This window comes from Phlebotomus argentipes, unplaced genomic scaffold, assembly GCF_947086385.1.
Source record: "Phlebotomus argentipes unplaced genomic scaffold, Phlebotomus argentipes genome assembly scaffold_4, whole genome shotgun sequence".
NCBI lineage: Eukaryota > Metazoa > Arthropoda > Insecta > Diptera > Psychodidae > Phlebotomus > Phlebotomus argentipes.
This window is the reverse complement of record NW_026776174.1, coordinates 11492864-11517073: the sequence shown is the minus strand read 5'-3', so window position 1 is coordinate 11517073 and position 24210 is coordinate 11492864. Positions and strand designations below refer to the sequence as shown.

General features: G+C 44.0%; 5 protein-coding genes across 8 annotated transcripts in view; 3 read left to right on the top strand and 2 right to left on the bottom strand.

Moving 5' to 3' along the window:
- The window catches only part of LOC132257409 (uncharacterized), a 45510-nt gene extending 45215 nt beyond the window's left edge, over positions 1–295 (bottom strand). For both annotated transcript variants that reach the window (XM_059754294.1, XM_059754295.1), the window contains exon 1: positions 216–295. In XM_059754294.1, coding sequence (XP_059610277.1) covers positions 216–271 — 56 coding nt within the window. In that variant the 5' untranslated portion in view covers positions 272–295. The remainder of the gene's footprint in view (positions 1–215) is intronic.
- Positions 296–1665: 1370 nt separating this feature from the next.
- Positions 1666–2555, bottom strand: LOC132257928 (general transcription factor 3C polypeptide 6). Its single transcript, XM_059754996.1, has 2 exons — positions 2266–2555; positions 1666–2196 (listed from the first exon to the last, which is right to left on the bottom strand). The coding sequence occupies exons 1-2, from the start codon at positions 2447–2449 to the stop codon at positions 1808–1810; spliced, it is 573 nt and encodes a 190-aa protein (XP_059610979.1). The 5' UTR covers positions 2450–2555; the 3' UTR covers positions 1666–1807.
- An 853-nt stretch (positions 2556–3408) lies between these two features.
- On the top strand, positions 3409–8569 carry LOC132257422 (dual specificity mitogen-activated protein kinase kinase hemipterous-like). Of its 2 annotated transcripts, none has more exons than XM_059754310.1 (11): positions 3409–3566; positions 3855–4117; positions 4187–4414; positions 4517–4696; positions 4762–4976; positions 5040–5183; positions 5994–6415; positions 6479–6712; positions 6824–7276; positions 7648–7981; positions 8050–8569. In XM_059754310.1, exons 1-11 carry the CDS (start codon positions 3425–3427, stop codon positions 8186–8188), a joined length of 2754 nt encoding a protein of 917 aa, XP_059610293.1. In that variant the 5' UTR covers positions 3409–3424; the 3' UTR covers positions 8189–8569. The 2 variants fall into 2 exon arrangements, with proteins under 2 accessions (XP_059610293.1, XP_059610292.1); XM_059754309.1 differs by having other exon boundaries at positions 7627–7981.
- Positions 8570–8734: 165 nt separating this feature from the next.
- LOC132257421 (RNA-binding protein Ro60) lies at positions 8735–12655 on the top strand. The gene is made up of 6 exons (XM_059754308.1): positions 8735–8821; positions 9050–10019; positions 10198–10357; positions 10417–10604; positions 10937–11115; positions 11179–12655. Exons 2-6 carry the CDS (start codon positions 9060–9062, stop codon positions 11333–11335), a joined length of 1644 nt encoding a protein of 547 aa, XP_059610291.1. The 5' UTR covers positions 8735–8821; positions 9050–9059; the 3' UTR covers positions 11336–12655.
- A 1803-nt stretch (positions 12656–14458) lies between these two features.
- LOC132258142 (b(0,+)-type amino acid transporter 1) lies at positions 14459–23819 on the top strand. Of its 2 annotated transcripts, none has more exons than XM_059755272.1 (12): positions 14459–14558; positions 19796–19912; positions 19967–20086; positions 20149–20250; positions 21882–21934; positions 21999–22188; positions 22250–22520; positions 22584–22811; positions 22884–22980; positions 23253–23402; positions 23470–23638; positions 23707–23819. In XM_059755272.1, exons 1-12 carry the CDS (start codon positions 14513–14515, stop codon positions 23775–23777), a joined length of 1614 nt encoding a protein of 537 aa, XP_059611255.1. In that variant the 5' UTR covers positions 14459–14512; the 3' UTR covers positions 23778–23819. The 2 variants fall into 2 exon arrangements, with proteins under 2 accessions (XP_059611255.1, XP_059611254.1); XM_059755271.1 differs by lacking the exon at positions 14459–14558 and adding an exon at positions 19212–19345.
- The last annotated feature ends 391 nt before the right edge of the window (positions 23820–24210 follow it).

Here is a 24210-nt window from a genome sequence, read left to right as displayed (position 1 = left end):
CACATAATTAATCAGTGAATGAATTCATGCATGTGAATCTATCATTTGCCAATGAGCGTTCAATAATAGAACCATTGATTCTAAATCTGAGTCCCGAAAGTGAATTAATCATGAATTCATTCAAAATGCAGTCAACGAACGGATTATAGTGTGGCCTTCCACGCACTAGCAGGACGTGTCGCGGGCACAGAATCATCAGACGGCAAATTACTCACCCGCACGGCTTGCATTGCGTCATATGGAGATCCCAATTCAAGTGGAAATTGAACATTTTCAGCTTGGCGACAGCGCGTTGCTTCAGAGAGGCGTCCGCCCCCGGCGGCGGCGGCGGAAGTGGCTGCGTAACCGGTGGAGCGCCACGCTCGGAAGATCTCCTGCCGAGAGAATTTGAAATCATCAGTTCCCATCGCCACGGCGAAGACTCTAGAGTGTATCTCACCCTGTGCGCCGCGGCCGGCTCTTCCTGCGGCGCCTCTTGCGCTTGTCCGACGTGACAGGAAGTGCCTCTCGCACAGGCATCGTCTCCGTCCTGACTGGGGCCCGGCCGGCGACCGCCACGACATTCTGCGCCTCACCAAATCCCGCCGAGCTCACGGTTTCCGTGGATTGATGGTGCGTCTGCTTGCCACTCGCGCGTCCTGACAATCCCTGGTTCACCTTCCGCCACATCCTCTCCATATTCGCCCAGAATTGTCAGTCTTGCGAAGAAGATTTCAGTTCACTGGAATTCTTTGGAAAGTCGGAAACATTTGTATTGATTTTCCTGGGAGAATTCTTCAGCAAATTCAGTCCACATTTGGGGACATTTTTGTACAGAGTCCTTTTGCACTATTTGTACACACTAAATTGCTACTATTTAGCTCCTTCAATCTCCAACACGCTACCCTTATCACTATGCAAATTGCTTATTTGCCAAATAACACGCAAACGCCTAAGCATAAAATCTTATTAGTGAAAAACTCGATAATAAAATTAACTCAATAATTAATTGCTAATTCACTTAAAGAGTGTGTCTGTATTTTGGGGATGCTGCAGCGCCCGAACTCCGCTGCAAACCCAGAGGCGCTTCCGGCGAGAGGGAAATGAACTCTGGGGGGGCGCGCACGAATCTTCTCGCGACACTGTGGCACTGGAGAGAATACTATTCACTCAAGTTCAGTGAGAATTAGACACTAGACATGTGCTCCCTTTGTCTCTCTCCACCCAGAACTGATTTTCCTCCGCGGCTCCGTGGGAAAAGCCCAAGATGAGAACTGTACCATTTGTCGTCCATGCACCCCCACGAACACACACACACACACCGACAGCGGAAAAATGCTTTTTCCACTCGAGATGCCACACAACTTCTCACAGTATCTTTTCGCCTCGGAAAAAGAGTCCTTTCCAGTCACACAAACACAACCGCACTTCCTCTCCGGAGTCGCCAGAGAGGCAGGAAGCAGTGCCGATGCGAGCTTTCAGTCTTTGGGCGCGCGTGTGTGTGTGTGTGCGGAGTGAAAAGTATCAATGATACTGGACAACTTTGCCATGCGCCGAAAGGGGCGGAAGATGTAGCAACAATTTCCAGAGCGCAAAGCACTCCTCAGTTGGATGGAGGCGCCGGGTGGGTGCTGATTTACGATGTGGAACGTTGAACTCTCTCGAGCTCTCCTCTCGGCTCCCCTATTGATTTTTCCCGGTCGCCCTTTTTGCCCGCTGGCGATGCAATCATGTCACAATTGCTTGAATTATTTATGAAATTCCGATAACACAGTCTTCTCCGGGATATGAATGAGCTCCTCGAGCGTGTATTCCATGACAAAAGAGTCTATAAAGGATTATGCTTCCTGTCCTCCAGGGACTCCAGATCCTGATGCTCCTCAGTCTCTTCCTGTGTGGACTTTATCTTGGCATCCAGACAGTCGCTGAGCACATTTGGCGGAATCTGTCCGGGCTTGAGAAGCTGACAAAGAGTGTCTTGATAAGTCATTGTCACTTGATATTTTGCTGAATTCTCAACCGGAATCGCATCGCTGGACGTATTCTCACTCTCTCGCGACTCCAGGAAAATTCTCCGCATCATCAGCGCTTTGTTGCTCTTGTTCACGTACTTGAACATTGTCCTCGGGTTCCTGCTGTACAGCGGATCCTGTTGCTCATGATGGTCGGGATCTTCCTCGAAGAACAAGTGTGTGCCAACCGTGTCCTCATACTCTCCTGCAAATGCCACTCAAATTAACACCTCATCCACTTCCAATGCCAGCACCTCGACATGCAAAATCATACCTTGGAAAAATTTATTATTTATCTGCACGACTGGATTTTCACTTTCAATGCCCACAATCTTGAGTGTGAGGTTAGGCTCATTGAGTTCATCGGTCAGGGGAATTGAGTTGAAATCAAGGTACAAATACACCTCTTCACAATCATCTGCATCTTCAGTGTCACGCTCAGTCTTCACTGATGCCATTTCACCATGAATCACTCGTGGAATTTCTGCAAAACAACCGCAAAAACACTATTTTTCGCTCAACTTTTGCCTCATCCAGAGACGCGGCATAAGAAACCAAAACAAAGCAAAGCGCGCTCCCTCTGCAGAAATTTCCCTGCAAACATTCCACCCGGCTGGAACGCTCAACCTTCAGTGTTATACAAGAAAAGTTATACAAGCATATTATATGCAATAGCATCTTAACGCATGTCGAAAGTTATTGCATCTGCTAGGCGTCCATCTTTTGTGAGTCTCCCGCTTTCTGCTGCGCTTGGAAAATGGATTTTCTGGAGGAAATGAAGGACATCGAAAGCTTGATGAAAAGTTCGCAAGGTCCGCAACGCAATATGTTGTGAGTAAACCAAGGAGAAACATTCATATGTGTAATAATTTGTCAGAAAAGAGTGATAAATTTCTTTGCGTTTCGCGTGATTTCTTTGCAGTGGATTTGCTGGAATACCTATCATCCGGAAGGGACTGGCTGAATTCAAGTAATCCAATCCGGTGCTTGCGAATCATACCCTTGGTCATACCGAATTCTTGATTGAGAAGTTGGAGCGTGAATTAAGGCCGAAGAAGAGCTTCGACGACATGCGTCGAGAAATGACAGACTTGGGCAATGGCGTGTTCAAGAAAGTTCTGATCGAGGGATTTGGCGAGAAGTTGGGGGACACGAAGACGGACACCCTCCTTAGAGTAACGGTATACTCTTCTTCTTTATGCCAGATGAAAACTTGAATTAATATAATAAAGAAGATTACACAATACAAGAAGTATATGTACACGTGAGACGGCGAATTATTCGTCTTTATCAGCTAGGAATATCAGCCGTTTGTGAAATTTGACCACGAATCTTGGACACTTCCAGCCGGGATATTTTCATGGTGTCTTCTTCAGGGCGCCAGTCACCAGAGGCGCTGGCTGCGTAGAACAGTTGTATAACACTCCCCAGAAATGTCGAATGATATCGGGAAGATCGGGAGCAAAATTCAGATTTTGGAGGATCGCCTGAGCGGTAAGAATGAGTCTGGTGAGAGTATGGATAAGCAGCCGTTCGATAAATCACGCCCCGGCAGCGGCCGACGTCCGGACAATTGTGAGTATCGTGCGGGAATCTGGCGAGAAAATTCCGCCTGTCAAGTGAACCTGCCCATCCCAGAAATTCCCCATTTTGCCACTCCGCGCCCCGTTTTGGGGCTGGAAATCCCATCGTGGCGCCATCCGTGCGGTTTTCCAGGTGGGTGCGCTGCAGTGGCGCCTGCAGGGGTGCCGGAAAATGGGGAAAAGTCTGTGAGGGAGTTTGACAACTTGAGCGATTGACAGTCCGGAAGGGGGAGATTCTCTTGTGGCACGGAAAGTGGTGCATTTTGGTGTTTTCTTGCAGTGGGAGAGTTCGGACGAGGCCGGAAACCAGGCGGACTGGATTTGCCGGTGGGCGGATTCCAGATTCTGCACTCCCGCATTGAGCCGGAAACGGAGAACAAACTGAAGACCATCATGAAGCGGAGCGGGATTCTGTGCATCGACGGGAAGGAGTACAAGACGGACATCAAGGACCTGGAGGACAAGGGAGAGCTGGGAAACGGCACGAGTGGGCAGGTGGTGAAGATGCGACACGTTGAGAGTGACACAATAATTGCTGTGAAGGTATGAAGAGACTCTTCGTGAGGTCAGTGTTGAGTTGAGAGCTTATCTGGGGGTGATTTCTTGCGACAGCAAATGCGGCGGACGGGAAACGAGGAGGAGAACAAGCGGATAATCATGGATTTGGACGTGGTGCTCAAGTCTCATGATTGCCCATTCATTGTGAGATGCCTGGGATGCTTCATCACGCAGACAGACGTGTGGATCTGCATGGAGTTGATGGCGACGTGCTTCGATAAGCTGCAAAAGAAGTCAAATCTGCCTGTGCCTGAAGACATTCTCGGGAAGGTGACAGTCGCCGTGAGTATCTGACCTCGGCAGTCTGAGGGATTATGTTGATTGCTCGGGAATAACATGGCATTTCTCTATCTCTCCCGCACGCGCGCGATAACCGGCCCGCAGACCGTGAAAGCACTGGCGTATTTGAAAGATAAACACGGCGTTATCCACAGAGATGTGAAGCCATCGAATATACTGATTGACGAGAAGGGTGTTATCAAACTATGTGATTTCGGAATTAGTGGAAGACTAGTCGATTCAAAGGCCAAAACACGATCCGCTGGATGCGCCGCGTACATGGCGGTGAGCATGATTACGCTAATCACCGTTTTCAGCATGATTCTAATCACTGTTTTCCCCTCATTCAGCCCGAACGCATCGATCCGAAGAAACCAGAGTACGATATTAGAGCCGATGTATGGTCTTTGGGCATAACACTAGTCGAACTGGCGACTGGCTCTTTCCCATACAAAGGCTGTAAAACCGACTTCGAAGTGTTGACCAAAGTTCTAGAGTCAGATCCACCATCACTGCCAACTGATCAAGGTTTCAGTGTTGATTTTCAGGATTTCGTCATTAAATGGTGAGTGCAAATGATCACAATTCACTCAAGTTTTCCGTCTCTCACCGTCTTTCTTGGTTGCAGTTTAACGAAGAACTCACACCGTCGCCCCAAATATCCTGAACTCCTGCGACAACCGTTTCTAAAGTACTATGAAGATCATTACGTCGACGTGCCTTCGTGGTTCTCGTCGGTAATGGAAAAGACTGGACTGAAGTCACATCGCAGGTAATTGATGCACGATGCTTTGGCTGTAGTTGGTTTTTATTTGTACGTTTTGTGATGTGAATGTGAATGAGAGATTCTTTTGCATCATCCGAACATGCACTCATTTTATTGACCACTTTTGATGTAGTTTCGTTTGACAAACCTTTAACAATAATAATCATATTTATCTCTTTCTTTCTAAAAAAAAACCCCATCTTGTTATGTGCGTGAGAAATGGCAAAATGTCGTGAATGGAAAATGTGTTGGCAATTTGATGGCATTTAACATCGAAGTGTCAACTTTTGGGCATGAGTTTTCCTTTTTATTTAATCCGTTGTTTTTATTTTTTGTAGGTAACAATTATAATCTATTTATTTTGTTAAGTAAGTATTGAAAAATAGAATTTTTCTCTTAATACCACAAAAGAAATTGAGAATCTTAAACAAAAAAAGAGATGTTTAAAAAAAACTCACCAATTCTTACATTCTTACTCAAATAACTACTATTAATGTGAGCTTGATTCTAATTCCTCGTTAACTTTCTACGTTCTTTGTAAGTTTTTCAAGCCTCTTTCTGGTTTTATTTTGCTGTCCTGACGATTGAGGGCAGTGATTTTTTTGGCTTTTTCTACATTTTTTTCTTGTTCTTCTCTTGCAAATCTCGCAAATTATAATTGAAGTTTTTCTAGTGATGATTTTCAGTAATCTTCCATTTATATTTTCACTGCATTTCTTATGCGCGCTGTTCTTCTTTGGCACCGGAATGCGAAGCTTTGTCTTGTCTATTGTCTCTTTGACTTACTGGAGAATGTGTTTGCCAATCCTCTTCCAGACTATCGTCTTCACACTTGCAATCTGAAGCTCATAGGACAATAGTAGCACCATCAAGTATACCAAATTATCATGAAAGTAGTAGCAGTAGTAGTCATCGCCATCAAGTGTCGCCATCGCCAATTTCACCCCCAAGCAAGCCGCCGGCCGCGTCTTCGTGCGCGGCCGACAACGGCGGCTGCACGAGTGTCGAGAGGGACGTGGAGGAGCACCGGAAGCTCGAGGATTTGTACAGTGGCGGCGAGCCGTCGGGTAATTTCACAGTTGACGAGGGAGATTTCAATTTGCCGCGGAACGCGCAGGACAATTACAATGTTGTGAGTGAAATGAACAAGATGTACAGGAGTTCACCGTTCATGCAGCGTCGCCGAGAGATTGGAGACTTCGGGAGTCCGCGAAAGGAGTCAATGATGGGCAGTTTGGGTGAGTTTTGTCATCTGCTGTTGGCGAGAAGTGCCGCGAAGATGCATTGAATTTCCCTTTCAGGCCATACTTTCATCAGAAATATGACCACAACGCCGTTTGCACAGAAGAAGATCAGCAACCAGGCGAGACAACACCAATTGGAGGCCATGAGGAATCAGACTCGACCGCCGGATGGTGATGAGAATGGCTTTGGGAATCTCTATATCCCAGATTCACCGTTGCCGCTGCGCAAGTCATCAGCACTGGCGCAAGAGCATGGGCAAATGCGTCTGCCAGGAAACACTAGTCCAATTGGTGAGTTTTGTGCCCAGATTAACATTTGTCGTTGTGATTGAGGGAGAGCTTCGGGGGATATTGTGTCACTAACAAGAGCCACACTGTGCGCTTCATTGCTTTTAACTGCAGTGCTTCAACGCTTCTACCATCAGCAGAGTCAGTTGCGTGAGAGGCAGCTGGAGGAGGAGGTGAAATTGCACCAGGAGAACACAAATCCCTTCCACAGTGATATACTTAAATACCAAACAATTCAGCGATCGCATGTACCAAATGTGGGTGTCATGAATCCCTTCCATGAACATCAATACCATCAATATAATCACCGTGGAATTGACAAGAGTCACGCGCCGCACGCTGATAGTCAGAAGCAGCATCAGTACCTCTTTAACAGCTGCAGCAATGGCAAGAAGAATTCTGTTCAGCCCTCATCGCTGGGCTTCTATCCAACAGGTGACTTTCGCGCGGAGGCTGAGGACTTCAGGCCTGACCACAATGTGTACAGCAACAGTCCGCGGGGGAGGAACTCGCCGTCTGGCCTGATCAATGGCCTGGGCAGTTGCGATGGCATCAAAGATGACACGGGTGAGTTTGGAGAGACATTTGTTGGTGTAACATCAGAAAGAAATACCAGATAAATTGCTGCAAAGGCTTATCAAGGTTGATTTTCTTTCTTCTTTTTCGTTCAAAGCAGCAGCTTTTTTATGAATTTTTCTTTGCAACCATCAATATTAGTTTGGATCCTCTCATTTCTTTCTTTTCTTTCTCATGTAAAAAAGATGAAAACCGTGCCTTTGATGATATGGGATTTTGTAAAAAAAAAAGAGAGAAAAGAATCATTTCACGTCCAAATACACACAAAGAGCTTATTTTGCTTGCCTCTGTCTAACCGTAGGCATTATTTCTTTCCCGCGATCCATCCTCAATGCGTTTAGGGTGGTTCAATTCCATTGCAGGCGTGGTGAAGCGTCGCTTTGCCTCGTACATGAAGCTCCACTTGGCGTCGGGGGAGCGCGGCGAGAAGAGCCGCGGCCGACCCACTGTGAATTCCAATCCATCGACCGTGTACAACACGCCGACGCACACGTCGAACAATCCCTTCCTGGTGCAGGAGCGCGCACCGATTCCCATCCAGCCGCCTAGTCCTCACATTCTCAGTGGCGTGGACAGACGCCACAGGAGTCCGGATCCGCCGCCGCGGTACAATCGGGGCCAATCGCCGCTGCTGCTGCGGAGGAATCTGTACGAGTTGGGCCAAGTGCCGCCCGGATCGCCAATAATGCCGAGGAGGTGAGAAAGTCGCTGTTTTGCTTGCCAACTTCGGAATGAGAAGTCTGACGCTCTGGCTCCCGTTTCAGGTACTTGTCTTCATCACCACCTGTGCCGCCGCCCCGACGTGGCTCCGAAAGTGTTCCCGGATCACCTCAACATTTCCGCACGCGCATCCACTACACGCCAGAGCCGCAGAGGCGATTCTACAGGCACATCGATCAATGAGTGGGACTGCAAGTGATGATCCTCAGATCATCATATGGCTTCTGAATTGTTGCCAGAACGCCGCTCTTCCTCTCTTTGTGGGGGGGTTTTTGGTGTGTGTGCTCGCGAAAGAGAAAAATTCTCAGGTGTCCCTATGAAAAAAAAATCACAATAATCGTGTAGTTTTGTACGTGAAATCATGGCCGTTTAGTATCAATGCCTTTGATTTGTCTTTTCTCTAAACGTTAAAGGAAATACAGAAGAGTGTATTCGCTGTAGTGCAGGTGGGAATTGATAGTGCGAGAATATATTAATAAAAATGAATGACTGACTTGTAGGAAATAGCAGAAGAAACCCTATTTATACACTGGAGAAAATAATTGTGAATAGCAACTTTGAGAGTGTTCGATTATATTAAGATATGAAAGAAAGAGAGAAAGCGAGAGAGAGAGATGAAGATGAAATGCAAACTTGCGACTTGTATAGATATTAAGACGTATATTCTGTATGCATATATAATAAAATGTATTGTAAAAATCCCGTGGCGAATGGCTAGAATTTTAAAATGACGGCCCGCGAAGAAAGGTTGCGCGTCTCTGCAATGCCAGCAGTGAATTGGTGAAGTGTTGTGACAACTGGAGGAATTACGCTCATGTAATTATCTGCTTTTCACCCCTAAAACATGGGTTTTCCCCTCGAATTAGTGTCTCGGCACTTAGTTTGGGATTTGTACTGGCTGTTGAAGCTAGAGTTTGGATGGAATTTGTGAAAATAGAGCGGAAAATTGGGTCGAAAAATTGTTTATCACAACCTAACCTCACTCAATGGAAGATTCTTCCTCGTTTCTTGGAAACTCCTCAGCAATTCGTTTTGCCTTTGCAGATCACCAGCAATGAATGCTATACAGTTGCTGCGATTCCTTCACATGGGCACCACAGGGCAGTGCTACGTGGCGAGCGAGAAGAAGCCCAACGTGAGGGAGTTGTGTCGCATTCCGGACCAACTGGAGTGCCTGAAGATTCTGGCGACTGGAGAGAACCACCGTCTGGTCACGCTGACCATCAAGAAAGCCCTGGACTCTGTCTATTTGCGTCGCACAAATGAGGCGATCATCTGCATTGTCTACTGCTTCCACTTGGTGGAGAATCAGGAGCTGCGCAATGCTCTATACCAGATGCTTCCGGATCTGCTCGCGACGCAGGAGGATCTGCTGCTCTTCGCCCACTACAACAAGTTCTACTCCCTCACACGTACCGGCTACGGACGCGGCCTGAAGAATGCCGTGTCCAAGTGGTACAATCTGAAGACGCCCGAGCAGATGTGCGACATGATCGCGCGCCGGACCGTCATCAACAAGTGGTCGCACAAAGACGTCATCAACATCGCTCATCCGAAGATTGAGGACCCGCAGAAGGTGCTCATCGTGAAGTCCGTGTTCCAGAGCGGGCCGCGCGTGCTGGAGAACGCGCAGGAGAACGGCTCCGTGGCGAACATGGACTCCTATCGGCGTCTCCTGCTCGTCGTCGAGTTCAAGAATCTCCAGGACCCCGTGAAGGCGGCCGAGATGATTCGCACGCACAACTTCCCCTTCGGCTACTTGCCCACGCACATGTGGCCGTTCCGGCAGGTGTGGGAGGAGCTTCTGCACAAGATGACGTACCCGGAACTGCTCGAGGCGATGCCACGGCTGACGGCCATGAAAATGCTCAAGCCTTCCGAGGCGCTCGCGAAGAAATACTGCACAGCCGTGGGCAACATGGAGACCCTGCGGAAGAGCAAAATGCACCCAATTTCCGTTTATGCTTTCCTCCAGCTCTACCGTTCCAAGCGTCGCTACACCGAGACGCACAAGGTAGGAATATCGATTTGCAAACTTGCCATCTGTTGCCATGCAAGGCAGAAATTATGGTAATTTCTCGCGATCTCTGTCTTTCCACCTTCTTCCTCGCCCATTGTTCTCTCCTTTTGCACATCTTTTTTTTTCCTTCGCGCGATCCGATTTGAATGCTCATGCGATCATATTTCACCAGGAGATGTACTATCGCAAGAAGCTGGGCGTGCAGGAGATGGAATTCAATCAGCACTTGGCGAAGAAGATTCTCTTCGGCTTCAACCAATCATTCAAGTATTTGGAACCGATTGAGCAGAACATCTGCGTGGTCATCAACTTGAGGAAGAAACTCGTGGACAGTAAGTTTGTGGAGTGATTTCTGTGCGAAGTTTTTTTTCTCATTTCGTCTCCTTTGCAGGACCTGTTTTCGGCCTGAAACAACTCACGTGCCTGGAAGTTTCCCTCGTGATGGCTCTTTCTCTCCTCCACGCGGGACGCAAGGTCGACATACTCACGTTCTCGGACAACAGAGGCACTCTGAAGCGCGTCCCGCTGACTAAAGAGATGTCTTACGATGAAGCGTACAAAGTTTGCATTGGAATGCTGGTGAGTTTCTTGCAAAATTTTACTGATTATATAGAGAAATGCGCGCAGAGTGAAATAATTGCATTATTAGCAATTTTATCATCCTTTAGCTGTAAGAAAAACTTCTAAGATTTAGACTAATGTGTTCTAGAATGCAACAGACAATGTTCTCTGCAATTCTTTGAACACTGCGCCAAGTTTTTTGTAACTTTGCAACACATTGTTGACCATTCATCACACTTTGCTTGTGTCAACTTTGTGTTTATCACTATCCAAACATGCCCCGCCCATTCGATTTCCCCACCCACTTGAATTCTCGTCGCGCCATCAAGCCTTTGTTTCATTCTCTGCAGATGGACAAGACTTGGCAAGATCTGTCGACGCCCTTCAACGAGGCGATGATGAAGAACAAGGAGTACAATGCCATCATCGTGTTTGTGGACTCGCTTTTGAGGGCTGGCAAGAGTGCAAGTTCCATGCTCATGGCCTTCAATCGGTACAAGATTAAAGGCCAGCGACAGAAGTATTCAAAGTGAGTACAAAGAAATGTTTTGGTGTGCCCGCGGCAATCGCTATTTACACTGTGATTCTTTAGTCCTTTCTCGCGCTTCGTTGTCGTGAACATGCGTCGCAAGAAGGCGGACCTGAAGTTCCACGGGGACGATGAGAAGATGGGAATTCTGGAGATTGCTGGCTTCGACAGACACTCGCCGAAGGTGATTGAGGCTTTTGTGAAGCAGCAATTTGTCTAACTTCCGCAGCTGCTGGAAGGAAAAATAACTCATGCACACAAGTATGCGATTAATGGCTTATTTCTTTATTTTATTTCTTCACTATTTTTAATGATTTAATCGGGGCTGCAAATACCGAAATTGTTAAAAGCAAATGCGCGCCAAATTAGTTTCCCAGAGTTTTTTGATGTTGTTGCCCAAATTCCGTCTTGGTATCAAAATACTAGAAGAGATCGGCAGCCTTACTTTGTCAATGAAATTAACCCAGGATGAAAATGTCTCAGATGAGGAATTAATAATAACGGAGCAATACACTCCAAGGAAGTATGAATCTTACATTTTGTAGTTGACTACGTAATATGAAGTAATTATTTTTGGATGTAGTATTATTGAATTTTATGATATATATATATGCTTTTATTAATCCTTTGAAGTACGATTATGAGGAAAATATGTGTTCTTCATGACACCAAATTGAGGAAGATGCGGAGAGAGAGAGAGAGAGCGCGTTATATTTTACTATCAGGTGAAAGCGGTAAAAGTTGACGAAAAAAAACGATAAGAAAAAAATAGTCAGGTAACAACAGTCTGAAGTAATAAAAAGAAATAAATTGTAAAAGTAATTCACAGGGTGTCACCTAATCATAAAGGTGCTTTTGATGAATAAAGAAAAAAGGAGAAACTCTTCATGATATAGAACTGATGATGATGATGAAAAAAAATAGTGATTGTAAGCTTAATGAGAATGAAAGTGAATTTTGACTTGTTTTATTTTTATAAATTGTAGCAACAAATTATAAGATTGAGAAACTCCTTAGAATCGAAACCACTAAAAGTAATTAGGCCTTAGATATAAACAAGAAACACTTGACATTAAAAGAAAAAAAAATGAATTGCAGCGTGGCAAATTCATAGGCATTTGCCATGGCTGCACAAGAAAGGAATCTGTATGTATGTTATTTAATTTGTTGACTCGTTTTTTTTCCTATAATAAATTATTTTGGTAGAAAGAAACTTAGCAGAGAAATTAGAAATCAAACAACAAAATATAGATTTTATTTAGAAAGAGAGAGCAAATAGATATTCCTTAATCAAATAGAAATAAACTGCCAAAGTCACATTTATACACTTAAATGGAAAACTCTTGTTCTGAATGTATTTTTTTGCTGAACAAAGATTAAATATATATTTTACTTTTTGCCGTGCGAACAAACCATTGTACAAAAGTGAGAGAGAGAGAGAGAAATTGAATTGTATCTAAGGCACAGCGAGGAGGACGCAAAATGAGAAAGTTTATAAATAAAACTACCCAAAATTGTGATATTTCAGGATATATAAAAATAGGATGATCGAAAATATAGTTACTATAGATGAAAGGCATTATAAAAAGATGAATTGAAAGAAAATCGGACACTCCAAAAGTTCACTCAACGCAAATGTTCTGTGAGGCGCGCGAGGTTTGATTTTGAGAATTGCAAGTATAATGGAAAAAAAAGAAACATAAAATCTCTTATTTTATGCTAAATAGTGATCATTTTTATCGTAAAATAGCGAATATTTGTTACACTGACACCCTGTACTTACTTCATAAGGATTGTTTTTCATAATGAAAAGTTAACAAAAGAGATTCACTCATATTGTAATTTGTTATTTCCAACAAGAAAGAGAATTGAGAGATTGAAGAGAGAAATGAAAATTAATTTCTAAAGGACAATTTTTTACTCCAGAAAAGATGAAAGTGAAAATAAAATGATTTTGGACTCTACAAAAATTGTCTTAACCTTCTTTCCCGCCCCCTTGAATTGAGAAACACTTTTGGAAATACTTTTCTCAGTGCTTTTTAATTAAAATTCTTCCTTCATCGCGAGTCGTAAAGCATCTCGCACTTTTATGACAGTTGATGAAAAATTAATTGAAAACGAATTTGTCATAAAAGGGTTCAATTGATGTGATTTTCCTTCACGATGGTGAATTTTCCCTTCGGCCTCAAGTAAATATTTATGCGCAATTCCTGAAAATCGATATGAAGAAAGCAATATTCCGCATCGCTTCATGTTTGATTTTCTGAAGAAGTGTTTTGCAATATAAATGCTGAAAATTTGGTGTGGGAAAATTAGATTTGCGCGAAATGTAAATCCACGCGATTTCAGGAGCGCAAATATAATTGCAATCGTATCCATTTCGTATCCTTTATTTATTTACAGTTTATTTAGTTAATTTACCTTCCTTAACAATATTATCTTTCATTTTGTATTATCTTTTATCAATTTGTGTTTCACTTCTTCTAATTCACACGGAACAACCCGGAATTAGCATTGGAAATTATACAAATGAGAAGCAAAGTTTTATTGCAAAGTTACGACATATGTAAACCTTCTTACAATATGCCGACAATAAAAGCCTAAATAACATCTATAAAAACGGTTTGGCAAAATATGTCGTTGCAAATAATTTATTTCCTAGCAATTCATGGTTAATTGATGATTTACAACTTACAAAAAATGTAAAATACATTTTCATTTTGACCCAAGAATTGGAATTGACATTTAATTGACCTGTAATTTCTGGATTAATTGAAGAATAAGAAGAGAGAACTCCTTTTTTGTAATGTTGAACGTAATTCCTGAGAATTCGTCATCATTTCTTATCAAAGGCATCAAGTTAAGACGCTTAGTCGCTTAAGCAACCGTTGTCCGTGAAAAACAGCATCTGTTAATTAAATCAGAAGAAACTGCCTCATTCTGCTCTGCATGTGACTTTAATAAACCCTGAATTTCTTATGGACTTCTTAAATCCATGTTAACAAAGGCAGAAATTGTTAAACAGTTTGTCTGGGCGGCGCAAAAACCCTCGTAGGCCCCATAAAATCAAGTGTATGCGATAAAGAGGACAAGAAGCATGTGAGGAGTTTTGTGCTTTAATACCTCGTTGATCTAAAACTTGAGCTTTTGCCTCTCGAAAGTGAACTTCTTCAGCCGCTGCGGGGTTATATATTGCCGTGTTGTTATAGTGCTTTTTCCCACCCAGCAGTTCATTTTGCCATATGAATTCTCAGCATGAATGCCGAGAATGTTAATCGAGTGGGAGAGAGAAGAGACTCTCTCGCGAGAGAAGCGCCTCGGCGAGAGAGCGCAGAACAAAAATCGGTGAAAGCTCTCGGTTTTGGCTCAGTTCTCGAAGTGACATGAAAATATCAGCATGCATCAGCATGCCTACCATACAAACCACATCGCCAGAGCAAATGGTAAGTGAGAAAAGTGTGTCTTTGTGATGTGAGGGGATGTTTTTGGGGCCTTTTCTGACCCTTTCTTGCGGCAAATCTGTCGAATTTCCGTGGAAAATCGCGGAAACAGGGAAAATGTGCGCGCGAGTGATGTAATATTGGAAGCGCGTTGCAGTGGTAGTTTCTCGAAGCTGTCCTGTCGGCATGTGGGGTGGATTTCCGCCCCATTTTCACTCTTCCACGGCTTTTGGCGTCCAGAAGTTCGGTGGAAAATGCGTTTCATGCTTTCCCGCGGGCACAGCCAGGCATGGTCCTAACATATTATCGATTTGCACCCCCACAATGTGTCCCTGATGAGGGTTGGCAGGGTTGCCGGTTCCCTCAATGGCAGCGGAGGGAAAATTTTATGGTCGAGCCCCCGAATTTCCCTGTGTCATGCGTACTGGCGCTCTCATCCACCCTTCATCCCTCTCACGCTGTACCATTTTCCCACCCCCGCGCGCTGGAAAAGTTTGTGCGCCCAAATGTCTGTTTCGTCCTTGAAGTGTTCCAGTGACGACACATGCGAACGCCTTGAATAATGCAAAGTCAGTTGAGGAATTCCTGCACTGATGCGACTGTAATTGCGCTCAAAGATGCTCGCAGAAATGATTAGGCTTCAATTGCACGAATGATTTATATTGTGAGTCACGAGGCAGAGCTCGATTGACGCGAATTAAGTGGAGAATTTATGACTACCGGAATAATGTCTTCAAGTCAGAGGCCACAATTGATCAAGCATTGTAAAGTTGCAATAAATTTCCATTTGATAAAATCGCGCCTCGCAATTGAGACGCGCGAAAATTGCCGCCATCCACCACGTGGTCGAGCGTCTTCTCTGCTGGCCGCCTTGGAAAATCTCCCTGATTTTCCTCCCGCTTTTCCCCCTCTTGCGAAGTGCGTAACACAGTGGCTGTCAGTAATTCACGCCGAGTACGCAAGCGTTTCACGATCGATTCCTCACGTGGGAGGGACAAAATATCTGTCTTGCTTTTTTCTCCAAAGCTCCGCCGCGCTAAGCGACTGTATCGCACTAAATAGCTTCACGAGACGCCAAGAGTGTGCAGTGAGGCGCTGAGATAAGCGATTCACATGAGCATGTGACACTTTTTGTGGCTCTGACGAGGTTTCGCGCTTTATTATTAGACTGGATGGGGTGAGAAAGGAGGCAACATCGTCAATAAATTGATGTTTGTCCATCGATTTGTCACTTGCACGTTTCACTTTTCCCATCAAAAGTCCGCTCTTGTGGGTGAAGTCACCCGATCAGACGGACAGATGTGCTTGGCATGACACAACAGAGGCGAAAAGCCGCCTAGCAGAGTCTTGTGACCACTTAAACCCGTTTTTAGATTGCATTTGTCTTCCTGCTGAGTACATTTGTTTAATGGGGATGTTTTTCTTGATTCTCCAATCACTCGGAAAATGTCCAAACAGTCGTAAAAAGTGATGGCCATAAACTTGTAGGCACGATAATTATTCAATGTTAAGGAAAACATTAGAACTTTATTTTCTTATGAGACTAGCGAGATTACGAAATTGTAACGCTAAAAGAATATTGGTGTTTTGAAGGATTGTTGTTTAAAATTTTTCATAGAGTTTTTAAGACATTGTACAGATCAACTTTTCCAAAATTTTGAAACTTTCGGTACAATTAAAACTCCGATTTTGGAATAAAACTACTCAAATTTTCTCTACAAATCATTTGGGTGCGAGAATGAACACAGGAAATTTTGAGCAAAATTATAATATAAACTTTATACGTTGTTTTTTATACAAATAACTCGCAAAATCTACGTTCTTTGAACTCTGTATTTTGTGAATTTAAGCAGGAGTTTAAAAATGGATTCTGAATGGAACACATTATAATTCCCATTGTGAATAAAATATAATAATTTCCCATTATTCTTCATAACTTTTCCACTTTCGGGGCTCTTCCATTGAAGCCCTACTCAAAATGTTTGCACGTAAAATTTAACCTTTTCAGCTATACAAACATGATAAGTACATTTACTACATTTACCTGACCGCACCGCTTTTTCCTGGACTTGGAATACACGAACGTAATTGCGTTCGATGATTCCGAGAACAATTCTGCCTGACAAAGTTCAATTAAGATAATTAATGGCGACTGATGCAGTACTTTTCAGTTGATTGCAATTAACGTGATCAAATATCATCAATTATGTCTGGCGTGTGCAAACTTTGAGCTTTCACGAGAGCTTTAATCTTAATCCCACACGCGTAGTCTTTAATTCTCTCGTGAATTAGTCCGAATCTCGAGATTTATTTGAGAACTGGCGCCGAATGAGAATTCTAGTGCAAAATTCAAATTGTGTATAGAGACAAGTGGCTTTGTCAAAGGGGAAGAGAAAAACTGCGAGGCTTAGAGATGTCTGGCATGTTGTCGCGCGAAATTTGACCAGAGAATTGTAGCTGTTTGACCAATCAATTTAATTGATTTTTCGAGCAAATTAATTGAGCCAACTCCCCGTACAATAACCTCTTGCTCTGTCGTCTGTCAGAGACACTCAATTGGGTCGCGTACTTTGAACGCCTTCGTGTGCTTAAGAGGAAAACCACCAGAAATACACATTTATCAGCGGCAATATTTCAAATATTAAAGTGGAAAAAATTCCATTAATATTTCATCAATTGGACTCTACTACACACGTGAGGAATTGTTGGTTGTACGACGCGTTCCTCATTGTCCTTTCGATGCCCTGAGCTGAAAATAGATTGTGTAACTCAGAAAAGGTAACTTTTGAATCCTTTGATGTGCATTTTTGATTTATTTACGAGCCTAACGCGAATGCGTGGAAATTGATTGATATATCTTGTGAACTTTTCTAATCAGAAGCACAAAACCACGTGCAGAAGTCCTCAGCCAAGGTCTCACGTCACACTTTCTCTTTATATATAGACAGAATGCTTCATTTTTCTTCACTTGATGGATCTATTTTCGTATCAGAACCCCTTGCAAATTAATTAACTGCCATCGAGAAGCGTGGGAAACTTCATAATTTAATCATGCGGCGCGCGGTGTGCAGAAAATGAGGGATATTCTCGCCACCCTTTCGTGTTACAGTTGCTAAAGTGGACTGAAATTAATGTTTTTGGCATTTAATTATCGAAAATGTCTCTCCTTATCTTAATTATTCCCGTCAACCGCAATTTGTACAGGCACAACACGCTAATTTATTCCGAATGCAAGTTTAAGTGCTCAGTTTTCTTCTAATCTCTGCAAAATCTTATTCTATAAATTCTCTCAAGTCACTCAGCTCGTAAATATAAACAATAAAAAAAAATCTCGCATGAACGCGAAAATATAATTGTCAATTTATGTTGTGGTGTGCAAAAGAAAATGCGAGAATTCGCGTGGTGAACGGAGGAAAAGCATATTTTGCGAATATTTCCCACAGTGTTTTATTTTCGAAGATATTTTGCAGGCTGAACTACATATCTCTTGAATTACCGGGTGGTTATTCTCCTCTTTCAACAAACATATAGATCTGGTTAGGCATGAACGTCTTGCAAGGGTTGAGATTCGAATGCTTACCACGTTTTTCCATTGAAGTGTTTTGGGAATGAATTATAATAAAACTCACAAATCTTTCCCAGTTACACTACCCGTTAAAATCTTGACTCAACATTTCTATTATACGAATATATTCTCCGCTAATATCTATGTGGGTGATGAAGTATCATTATTGCTGTCCTTACTTCTTGTTTATTTAATCATTGTAACGCCTGTTTTATGGTGTAGATTCGTCGTGATATTTTGGGGCAAAACAACATGACAAGTATCAACTTTCTTCTCAATGCTATTTGCCACATGCGAAGAACAATAGCTGAGGAATGTTGTGGGTGAAAATTGCTAGATAAATTTATGATGACATTGAGGGGATTGTTTTATCGCTCCTGTTCCTCGTGTTAATCACAGAGATTGCCAGCGCAAGAAGAGTGAGAATGACCGACGACAGACGCGAGGAGAGACATTGGCATGCATTCAATTGCGAATATTCCTATTGTATCTTGTTTATTTGCATACAAATTACATTGTCTCATTTCGCTTCACATCCACGAAGACTATTTGGGTGGAATTCTTCAACTGGCCCGAAGAGGAATGGGTTAATTGCAACTCTAACCAGACGCCTCCACTGTCACCAGGCGCTTCCATCATCTTCTCCTCGCTCATGTTTTGCCCTATTGCGACCAATTGAGCATGGAAAAGTTTCGCTAAAACTATATTTCCTCCTCTTCTGTGTGCCTTTAATTGAGCAGCACGACAGTTTCTGGTGCAGAATTTATCACTTGTACGTCATATTGTCGTTTTTTTTTTCTTTCGGCGCTATGAAGCTCGCGCTTTTGAATTGTGATTGCGCGAATGTGTTGGGATTTGCTACTGAGAATTATTGTTATTAACTTAGCGAGCGCTCAAGACAGGATTTGAGAGTGTGTGCTATTTGGTCATGTGAATTATTTTCGTCTCATCGTCGTCGAAACGCCACATCCGACCATCAAAGAACATCAGCGCGCGAAGTCATGTGAACTTGGACCGGGCGGGAATGAGAGACACCTTTTTAGTGATCTGCTTCTCGAGCGGGATAGACGTGCTAGCGTTTGGTCAGTTGCAAAGTTGATTTTATTCAGAGAGGCAGCAAAGTTAATTTAAAATCCATCCGTTCATGCCATGCGCGATAAACTCGCCCAAATATTCTGCTCCCACCAGAGAAGCGCACGCAAAACCAGCTCAGAAAGTCTACAAGGTTACTATTCCATCCCACTTCCAGGCTCCCACGGGCAGTTGACGAAGGGAATCTTCCCCATTTTGGGTGGACGGTTTGGCACACAAGCCAGCATCACATCTAAATTGCGTGAATTGGCGTCACTCGCAAGAGTCGACGTCCTCTCAGTGATTTTCGCTCTCTGGAATGAGGTCAAAATGATCCTATCTTTGTCACTCCGCAGTGCACTTTGTGTAAATATATCAACTGATGGTGTTAAAAATAGTTTCGCGTTCATATTTTATCGAGATTGATGGTGAAATTGTGGTAGTCTTCCGTTCGGATTGTTTGATTCGTGTGTGTTTGTCTCTCAATTGTGCGAAATTTGATACTGTACTGAAATTTTTTACACTCCCCACGAACAAGACGTGCCACGTTGCAAGGAAAGTTGCTAAACAAGTCTCTCTCTCTCTCTCTTCTCGTGATCCACAGGACATAATAATGTGTCAGTTAAGCAGTCAGAAAAGTGCAGCATCGAAGATGGGACAACGGGTTCCGATGGCAGCTTTGGGCATGGGGCGCCCGAAACGGCAGAGACCGACTCATCAGGTGAGTTCACACTCGAGCAGCATCCTGCAGACCACTAATGCCTCGCTTCAACAGGGACCGGGGGGATGCGGGACTCGCTGGAGGGGCCGGGCTCAAAGGCGAACGACATTGTTCACCTCCAGAGACGGGTGGGACTCTTCAGTGGGGTGGCTTTAATTGTCGGAACGATGATAGGTGAGTTCGCGGCCACTTCTCTGCACCCAGATCTCCCCTGCTAATCCTCCTGACTCTTGCAGGGTCTGGAATATTTGTATCGCCTTCTGGTTTATTGGTGAGAACTGGTTCCGTTGGCGTGAGCTTCGTCATATGGCTGGCATGCGGTCTACTCTCATTATTAGGTAAGCACCTTTTCTTCCTTCCCGACGCCAAGTTTCATTCACCGAATTCACTCAAAGTATTATTTATAACGCAAGTCGCCAGTTGGCCTTTGAGTGGTTCGCACACAATTCACATGAATCGCGAGAGAGAGAAAATACCTGGCGTCTCCACTGACTGGTGGAGGCGCCTGGTGGTAACCTTTTCTGAGGCTTCTGAGGCCTTTCGGCAGAATTGTGTGCGAGTTATTCTTTAATTAGTTCCCTAATTCCTTTAAATAGTCAAAATTTATTTCTCTCATGATCTTACGCAATTAATTGGCAGACGTTTCCCACACTTTTCCTTCACTTCTTCGAAAGAATAAACTCACGCGTGCAAAGTGACGCACGCGTTGGTCTCGAGAATGACAAGAATGTAGGGAAAACAGAAGTATTTTGAATGAGAATTGTAGTTTCGGACTAAAATATTGAATAGGACACAATAAAGCAATCAAGCTCAGAAATTAACACCTAATTTTACTACAGTTAATACGGTTAAGTGAATTATCATCTTGTGATATGTGCTGTTTAGCATCACGAACAAGATTACTTCTATTCATAATCGAATGGTTAAGTCGATAATTGAAGTTAGCGCTCTCTTTTATAGTTCAATTACCAGCTACAGACAATTTGCAAGAAATCAAGCATTAATGGTATGTTTACGTTCGAAAAATCTGACTAAATAATAAATGATTTGACCACAATTTTGTAGAGGGAAACAATAACTTCCGTTCATAAAATTAAACATTAAATATTCAGGATAGAGTATTCAACTTTTCAACAATTTCACAGACTTTCAAACAGTGAAAATAAACTCACTCTCCGATGCAACCCGACTTTTCTCTAACTATCGTAAAGCTGAGCCACAATTAGCACCAATAAACACGTGATTTCTCTTATGATTTTCTCCCCGAAAATCTCTTCTCGTTCGCTGACGAGACTTCCTGTGGGAAAGTCTCTTGAGACGACCACCCGACAACGACCTCTTAAGCAGCTTAACTGTAATCTCCTGGCAATTGATCAATTTGCGCCCCACGCAGTGGAATATTTGCGTGACACACTTCGAGGGACATCTTGGCCGCGAGGAATTCAATTAAAATCACTTCCATTCGCACTGATGAAGACGATGGGAGTTGAATTTCCGCTCATATTTTGTTTGTATATTGCACCGAGTCACGGTAATTGTGAATTTCCGCCCTGGAAATAGACTCGATATCCAGTGGATGAATTTTTTACGGCACTCTTCGTGGGCTGAAAGGCTCAATAAATAGAATAGAAGGGGGGGGGGTGATGTCGAGGGTGGCAGATGCTATCACAGTGGCTCAATTTGGTTTGGTTGGCGTGTGACGCACTTTCAAATGGGCGGCGACGCCGATTCCCACGAGTGATGTCCTCAGAAGTGAGAGAAAGAAGAAAGCCCTGAGAGAAGGGAAAGTCTCTTAATGATTTTGTTATGTAATCTCATGGCAGACGAGGTCGTGTGACCTTAGCAAGGGCATGCCAAACGTTTACATCCAATCTCTCTCTCTCCGCCCCACACTATCGCTCAACTCCCCTTGAGGCGAGTGCCTTCCGCAGAATTCCGCTAATGCCTGTGTGTCTCCATGGCTTTTCAGGTGCGTTGGCGTATGCGGAGTTGGGCACCATGAATACATCATCCGGTGCTGAGGTATGTTCGCAAAGTGATATCGCGCCCTGGCGAGGCCATTAATTTCACGCCTGTCCTTTCGCAGTGGGCGTACTTCATGGATGCATTTGGAGCACCACCAGCTTTTCTGTTCTCCTGGGTCAGCACGTTGGTGCTGAAGCCCTCTCAAATGGCAATAATCTGTCTCTCGTTCGCCCAGTATGCCGTCGAAGCGTTCGTATCAGAGTGCGATCCCCCGATAGCGGTTGTGAAGATGGTAGCGGTCCTGGCAATAGGCAAGTCCGCTGTTCATCCCCAAATACCAATCGCCAGCTAATGCGCCTCTGTCATTCGCAGTGTGCATTCTGTTCGTGAATTGCTACAGCGTGAACTTGGGCATGGCAGTGCAGAACATCTTCACGGCGGCTAAACTCGTGGCGGTCCTCATCGTGATCCTGGGCGGCGTGTACAAACTGTTCCAAGGTAATACGCAACATCTACAGAATGCATTTACAGGACCAACGCCATCCTTCGGTGTGATCGCCACGGCATTCTACACCGGCCTCTGGGCTTACGATGGCTGGAACAATCTCAACTACGTCACGGAGGAGATCCAGAATCCCAGCAAGTGAGTAGCTCCTATGCACTTCCTCACGCCACGAAGCTCACAAACCATCTCTTGTTTGATCAGGAACTTGCCGCGCTCGATCATCATTGGCATTCCTCTGGTGACTCTCTGCTACGCTCTAATAAATGTCTCCTACTTGGCAGCGATGTCCGCCTCTGAGATGATCGAGTCCGAGGCCGTGGCGGTGACCTTCGGGAATCGCATCCTGGGCGCCTTTGCTTGGCTGATGCCGCTCAGTGTGACGATCAGCACCTTCGGCAGCGCCAATGGAACTCTCTTCGCAGCCGGACGGTAAATATGATCATCTGCGCCTCCGCCAATGTGACCAATTTCTAATTTATAGTCTCCACTCTGTGTCTTCAGTCTGTGCTTTGCCGCCAGCCGTGAGGGGCATCTCCTGGACATACTTTCCTATGTCCACGTGAGACGTCTCACTCCGGCTCCAGGACTCATATTTCACGTAAGAAAGCCCTCTTTTATGCTAGCCAAAAGGGTCAAAAACCCAAGTAGTTTGGGAGGAATTCTTTGCTATAGTCAAACCAGTCAAAGAGCAGAAAACATTTAACGAGCGTTCCGCCCATTTAAGAGCCCCGCCCAGGCAAACAACATCAATATTCTATTGGTATTATTCTCGTCCTTGCCTTGCATGTTGTTTGACTAAAGCAAAGAAGAGCAGAAATGAAACAATTAAAGAATAAATTCCTCTTCTATATCCGAATCTTTTTTTTGCAGTCCTTGATCGCGGCTGCCATGGTGATCTATGGAACCATCGACACCCTCATTGATTTCTTCAGCTTCACGGCCTGGATCTTCTATGGTGGTGCTATGTTGGCCTTGATTGTGATGCGCTACACCAAACCCAACTATCCGAGGCCCTACAAGGTACTCTCTTGCTCCTCTTGTGGCCTTAATAAAACGCTCAATGCTGCTCCTTCTTGCCTTTTTGCAGGTGCCAATTATCATTCCATTGTTGGTTCTGGTGATCTCGGCGTATTTGGTGGTTGGCCCAATTGTTGATAAACCTCAGATCGAGTACCTGTACGCGGTGGGTTTCATATTGGCCGGACTGATTGTCTACGTGCCGTTTGTCCACTATGGCATTCAAATCAAATTCATGGGTGAGCAAAAGACACTTTCTGAGCTCCACCGATGCGCATTCTAAGAAATTTATGCCCTCTTCTTGCAGACAAAGTCACAATATTCTTTCAAATGCTCCTCGAAGTCGTGCCCACATCGACAATGGCCATGTTCGATTGAGGGGCGCGAATTTATTGTGCCCAAGTGCACGGTATTCTGCTTATAGTTACAACAACCCAAAAATACATGTCTACAGTTATACTATCTTGAGTGTGTTTCACCCAGGCGAGCCAGACGCAGGGCAATGAGGCGGAGAGTGCACGGCTCGAAGAGAGAAAAGCTTAATACTTTAGGTACTTTAGTCATTAAATGTAATAATTGGAGACTTAATTGAAACCGGAAAGTATAGATTTGATTGGGAGGCGCGAGAGAATTGATCTGTGGCAATAAGTTTTATCGAGCAACTTGTAATCAATGTTATCATTGGCGAACAAATTAGTTTAGCTTCTGTGCCAAAAAACCATTTGATTCAAATTTCAAGTATATCATCGAGGTGAAGATTTTTGGATTCGAGAGTTTACTGTTTGTTTGATAAAGAAATATGAGGAATTCA